The sequence below is a fragment of the Penaeus vannamei genome, chromosome 20 (assembly GCF_042767895.1).
Source record: "Penaeus vannamei isolate JL-2024 chromosome 20, ASM4276789v1, whole genome shotgun sequence".
Lineage (NCBI taxonomy): Eukaryota > Metazoa > Arthropoda > Malacostraca > Decapoda > Penaeidae > Penaeus > Penaeus vannamei.
Genome location: NC_091568.1, coordinates 34,856,400 through 34,863,269, shown reverse-complemented (window position 1 = coordinate 34,863,269; position 6,870 = coordinate 34,856,400). Strand labels below are relative to the sequence as shown.

The following is a 6,870-nucleotide window of genomic DNA, read 5'->3' as shown; positions in this document are numbered from 1 at the left end:
AAAAAAACAAATGTAAATCCATGCGCTAAATTTAGTCTGGATTAATATTTTGCAGAATTATGTTCTATATGCAAATATCTTATTTTGACCTACATAGTCTTTTATTACTAATGCTTTTCTCATTCCCTTCTATGGCAGGTTAATCCTAAATGTCATTACTCATTCAGAATACCCAGTTTAATACTACAATTAACCTGGGTAGTTACGTAGACCTCTGTACTCTAATTCGGTTTCAGGATATTAAGCTGTTTTAGTTGTAAATTACTTTCTTTTTTAATTGTATTTATCTGTATATTCATGTATTGATGATGTGATGCTCTTCCCTATCATTGTTTTATTCTTTTTTTATTATATAAATTTTATTTTTTGATATCACGCCTCATTACAGTCATTTTCCTCTACTGTGCATTATAAGAATCATCGTTAAATGTTTCCTCTTTCGTCTCATCTGCTTCCTCATCATCATCCTTCTCCTCATTCTTGTCATCCTCCTCGCCTTCTTTTTTCCTCGCCACATGCATCCACAATCAAACCCTTTTCTTCCTTCATTCGCCACAGTGAAACCCGTTCACCCTACCTACCACCAACACAGCATACTACCGAACAATTATTTATCCTCTCTCTCACCCTCTCTCTCTTCCTCCTCCTCGTCGCGTCCGCCTCGCAGTACGTGCAGCAGTACCTCCACCGCGGACAGATCCTGCGCACCAAGAACGACTACCGCTCGGGCCAGGATCGCCTCGAGCTGTGGCTGGAGAGCGCCGAGGTCACCCTCAACACGACCAATGTCTGCACCGTCGAAGCCGTCAAGGAATACGCTGAGGAGCTCAAGGTAAAGCGTAGTTGGAGGGATGGGGTGGAGGGGGGAGGTGGAGCGGGAGGGATGGTGGGGGGTGAGGGAAGACAGGATGGAGTGGAGGGGAAAGGGAAGGAAGGTGGGGGGATGGACAGATGGAAGTGAAGATACTGAGGTTAAGGGAGGTGAGGAAAGGAGGGAGGAAGGGAGCTCCGGTTGAAGGGAAGACAAAGATACGATTTTAGACCAATATGAAGTAGAAGGAAATATATATAAAAGAGGGCAACGAGATACTTTATTTTGGATCTTCAGAAAAGCGTAATTGGTATTGTTACACAGAAAGATTTGTTTGTAGGTGAATTCTTGAATAGATATTTGTAAAACCGGTTTCAGGAAATAGAAAAAATGTCAGTTGCAGACATAGAAATAAGATAAAAGAGAGAAACACACTCATCAACCTCCCATTTTTCCCTCTCCCTCCACACCCACCCAACCTCCTCTCCTCCCCCCTCTACAGAAACTGAACACTGAGGTCGAGGAGATGGAGGTCCTCTTCAAGAACATCTCCAAGTCCTTCCAGGCCCTCGTGCAGGAGCTCACCCCGGACGAGATCGAGAGGATGATGTGGTCCTTGAAGCAAGAGAAGGAGGAACTGGTTCGAATCCGCACCGCCATTCCTCAGAAGACCTACTTGGCAACTCAGGTAAGAGTTGACTTCTCTTCTTTTTTATTGTGAAAATGGGCCTCGCCTTTTGTGAAGATTATTTTAGAAATCTGAAGATAGGCTAGTTATATATATGAGATTCTATGGGGTTGAATTCTCTATTTTTTTCTTTTTTTATGGTGAAAATGGGTCTCTCCTTTTAAGACGATTAATTTAGAAATCTGGAGATAGGTTAGGTTATATATGATTTTCTGTGGGGTTGAAATCTCCTATTTTTTAATTGTGAAAATGGGCCTCGCCTTTTGTGAAGATTATTTTAGAAATCTGAAAGGCTAGGTTATGATATTCTATGGGGTCGAAATCTCCTATTTTTTAATTGTGAAAATGGACCTTTCCTTTTAAGAAGATTAATTTAGAAATCCTAAGATAGGTTAGGATATATATATTCTGTGGGGTTGAAATCTCCTATTTTCCAAATTGTGAAAGTGTGTCTCTCCTTTTAAGAAGATTAATTTAGAAATCTAAAGATAGGTTAGTATTTTCCAAATTGTGAAAATGAACCTCTCCTTTCGTGAAGATTAATTTAGGAATCCCAAGATAGGTTAGGATATATATATCATTCTCTCATATTCTTTTCCCTCTCTTTCTCCAGATTATCACGCAGCTGGAGGCAGTGGACTCCGGCGTGAAGGAAATCAACAAATGGCTCGACGAAGGAGATGCTCTTCTGGCGTCCTTCAGTCTCCACGGGACGAACGAAAACATCCAAGGACAACTTGACAAACAAAAGGTATATTTTCTCTCCTTTTTTTAATACATTCATGTCTTCTTCTTTTTTGGAATTCCTCAGTTGTTGCCTTTCGTCTTTTTTAAATGCATTTTTATGTGTATTTTTTGGGCCCATGTTTTATTTCCCTTCGACCTTTTTTGTTAAGAAAAAAAAGGTTTGGATTCCGTGTACACAAGCATTTCAATCCCATGAATTGTGGTTTTATTTTTTGTAAGGTTGTATTCTGGTGTTTGTGTCAGCCGTTTTACAACTACAACCGCCAGAGTTTGATTTTGTTTTCTTATGTTAGCCCATAGCCGTATTTTGATCTCTCCTTTTATGTGTATTATTGACTTGGCCAATTAAAAAAACCCTATTAGATTGAGGTAATGATTATGTCTTTGCTTTGTGTGGTCATCCTTAACAGTGTTGATTTGTTTCTACATATACAAAAATATATATATAAAGTTTAAAAGACTTCCCAAGAAAGATCAAGTAATGTACTCTAGTAGATAACTTTCCTTAGCATGTGGTAAATTTGAGTCCACCCTTAAAAAAGAGTCGATTTTCCTATATTTTTTGAATCGTGATTTGATGTTATCCCCCCTCCCCTTTATAAAAAATATAGTCTTTATGTATGGTTCGTTTGGCTTTACACCCTCCCTTTCCCCTCCCCCCTCACACACACACCCCTACCCCTCCAATCAGAGAAACATTAATATACATATATACACGTACGCGACCCCTCCACTCCTTCCAATTCCAAAACAAGTACAAGAAAACAAACATAACAAACCGAGTGAGCTCCCACGGGAATACTTTAATAACCCCCCAAACACCCGCAAACAATAACGTCCAAAATTCTTTACCGCTTTGTGTAGACCGAAGACCAGCTGTACTGCTTTACCTACACGGGAACCAATGAAACCACACGACAGCAGTTGGAGATGCACAGGGTAGGTCTATCCACGTCAGAATGAGGATAATTCAAGTTCTTATAATCTTCTTTTTCACTCTCTATGTGTAACTTGTGTATTTGAATTTCTTTGTCTTCTTTTTTATAATCATTTTGATCACATTCCGTGGATTTTATATGTATTGCTGGGGGTAGTGAGGGTTGTAAACATTGGTGTTGTTATTGTTGTTATTTGAGATGTGGGTTCCTTGTAGGCTGTGATAGGTTGTGTGTTGTGTTCTATACATGTGTTTATAACTGTGTGTTGTTTTAACCGTATAAATTTAAGGTTCTAGATCTTTCTCTTCGTTGTATCTTAACGATGTCTGACTTCATGCATTGATCTCGTAGATAACAACAATTTAGTGGAATGTGATTAGAAGACGGGTAGGTTCGAAATATTTTTATATCATGAATTAACATTCTTTTCACAAACTGGTACTTCGTGTGCCTGGAATTGTGGCGACTGTTATAGTAACCTTATTATTATCATCATTGTTGTTCTTTTCGCTCTATTTCTCTCTGGTATCATTCTTATTTGTTATAATCCGCATCTCTTTTGCAGGAGACAAAAATCCTGGTGATCTTACTAACTGGTATCAGAAAAGGAAAAAAAAATAACCCGATCGCATGCATCCTTTCTTAGTGTTTTTTTCTCTCTTTTTTTACTCTAGCCGGTGAACCATTCGTTGAACCTTCTGCCGTTGAACCATCCGTTGAACCATCTATTGAACCGTATTTTCCCTTGTTTCCCTTCACAACAGGCGTTCTTCTCCCGCCAACTGTACTACAAGTCGATGCTGGACACGAAGAACCGCGTTTACCAGAACCTTCTTCGAACCACTAACGGCGGAGAGAACCTCGACGTCCAAGAGCTGCAGGACACGATGAACCAGCTCAATGCCAGGTGTGTTGGATTCCCCCTTTTCTCGTTATTATTCATTTATTATTTTCTCGGCCTTCTTCGTCTGTGGTTTCGTGTTTTTTTTTCTTTCTTTCTTTCTTTTTTTTAAATCTCTAATTGGTCTTTTCTTCCGTCTTTTCATTCTTATCTTCTGTTATTGTTGTTGTTAGTCTCTTCTTTGTTTTCTGGAACACGAACCAGACAACCAAACATGAATACCCACACCCAAAGGCATAAAACATATTTAAAAAATCAAAATTAACCGCCATTCCCTCCCATCCCCTCGTTCAGATTCACCGAAGTGACCTCGGCTTCGGTTACATGGGAGACCCGAATGAGCGAGAGCATCCGGTGTTGGCAGAGCTTCAAGGAGTGTGAGAGTGAGATCACAGAGTGGCTTACAAGCGCCGAGAAGCTGTTCCAGGAGAAAGCCATCACCACCAAGAGCTACCTGGAGTCTCACAAGGTTAGCCTCTTGACCAAGGTAATCCCACGCGGTGTCCGATTTCGTGTCGTAGTAGTCGTGTCTTCGCCTTCGTAGGACTGTTCTTACGTTGCTCCCGAGAGGGTATCTTCACCATCTTATTGATTTTGTTTCGTTTATTACGATTCTGATGTTTTGTTTTGTTTCTCTCTCTCTGTTAATGGAATATGTGATGGGATTTGTAATTCTATGAGATAAAGAAATCGAAGTCAAGCAAGAAGAGCTTTCGAGTTTTCAGTTGTAAAGTAAATACTACAACAAAATACTGCAAAAATAGGATAAAATGTAAAAAAAAAAAAAAAAAAAAAAAAAAAAAAAAATGTGTATTACATTCGTGTATTTCTTCTGCTTATGTTCTCGTATTCGTTTTCAATAACGAATTTTGTTTTCTGATCACTTTTGAGATTGTTTTTTTCAACGAATTTAATCAATAGTAACTTTAAAAGAAACCAGTATTTACTAATATAAGTAAAAATATATACCACATCCATAAATTTCCATAACAGTATTTACATATGCATATTTATTTGTCTTTTTTTTCAATAACCGAGATTATTTTGTAAAATATTAACTTTTTTTCAATACTTTCTAGATTTTCTTCTGTGTAGTAATTATTTGTAACGAAATTTTTAACCAAATATATTTACTTGATGGTATTTAGTTGCAGTAAATAAATGTAACAGATAATTGATAATCAATAATTGATATTTAATAGTTTGATTTCTGATTGTTAAAATTAATACCGACTTCTAGTACTAAATGTATGGTTGAAAATTAATCTTCTTCTAGTCATTCGTATAGTTTTGATATATTTTAATATCGTTTAAATTCATCATTACCGTATTACATTATTACTTTATATTTAGGAAAGTAAATAGTTTTGTAATATAAATAATTAGTATTTTGCAAATAGTCACTGATAGATGATATAGCATTCATGTTATATTGCTCATGACGATAGTAAATCATAGTTTTAGTAATGTAATGTTAGTAGATGATTATGTCTCAGTATTATAGAAATGATAGCAGACCGTTGGTAATTGGAAGTAATGTTACAATCTCCACAACGAAACCACCGTAAATATCTGTGACACCATAATCATAACACCATCGCCACAATATCACCATAAATAATCCAATAACACCAGAAGGAGCATAACACCACGACCAGATTGATAACGAACAGAATTAACTACATCCACCATACTCCACCACCTGTTGCACATCATCACACCGCAACCACACCAACCTAATCACACACACCACATCCACCATACTCCACTACCTCCTCCACTTCATCACACCGCAACTACACAAACCTAATCACACACACCACACCCACCCTACTCCACCCTCATCACCCCCTCCACTTCTCCGCCTCAGGACTTCTTCATCAACGCCCCCGAACACCTGCTCCTGAGGGTGGTGAACTCCGGCCAGGACCTGCAGAAGTACGTGGCGGAGTCCGAGCAGGAGGCGATCAACGTGGCGGTCAAGAGCATCCAGAGCCGCTGGGACGAGGTCATGTGTCACGCCCCGCTGCATCTGCTCAAGGTATGGGGTGGCGGGGAGGGGTGGGGGGTATGGAGGGTGGGTGGGAGGGAGGATGAGGGGATAGGGGGTTGGAGGGGGAGAGGGAGGAGGATGGGGAGTGGGGGAGGGAGGAGGATGGGGATTCGGGGTGTGGGGTAAGGAGAGAGGGGAGGGAGTAGGATGGGGAGTGGGGTTGTTAGAAGGGGAGGGAGTAAGATGGGGATTGGGGAGAGGGGGAGGGAAGAGGATGGGGATTGGGGTGTGGGGAGAGGGGGAAGGGAATAGGATGGGGAATTGGGGTGGGGAGTGGAGTAAGGAAAGGGAGAGAGAGTAGGATGAGGAGTGTAGTTGTGAGAGTGGAAGGAGTAGGATGGGGATTGGGGTAGAGGGAGGGGAGGGAGTAGGATGGGGATTGGGGTGGGGACTGGGGTTGTGAGAGGAGAAGGGAGTAGGATTGGGGGTAAGAAGAGGGGAAGTAAGATGGGGAATTAGGGGTGGGGAGTGGAGTAAGGAAAGGGAGAGAGAGTAGGATGAGGAGTGTAGTTGTAAGAGTGGAAGGAGTAGGATGGGGATTGGGGTAGAGGGAGGGGAGGGAGTAGGATGGGGATTCGGGGTGGGGACTGGGGTTGTGAGAAGGGAAGGGAGTAGGATTGGGGGTAAGAAGAGGGGAAGTAAGATGGGGAATTAGGGGTGGGGAGTGGGCGAGAGAGTAGAATAGATATTAGGGTGAAGAAATGAGCTGTTATATAACCATATCATCCTAGT

At 40.7% G+C, this 6,870-nt stretch overlaps 1 protein-coding gene across 1 annotated transcript in view; it reads left to right on the top strand.

Annotated features, from left to right (window-relative positions):
- LOC113823000 (Muscle-specific protein 300 kDa) overlaps window positions 1–6,870 on the top strand; it is a gene marked incomplete in the record, with an annotated part of 352,771 nt that overhangs the window by 126,383 nt on the left and 219,518 nt on the right. The window contains 7 exon segments of the mRNA XM_070135434.1: window positions 668–832; window positions 1,314–1,499; window positions 2,113–2,250; window positions 3,111–3,185; window positions 3,949–4,091; window positions 4,380–4,554; window positions 5,956–6,126. Coding sequence (XP_069991535.1) covers window positions 668–832; window positions 1,314–1,499; window positions 2,113–2,250; window positions 3,111–3,185; window positions 3,949–4,091; window positions 4,380–4,554; window positions 5,956–6,126 — 1,053 coding nt within the window.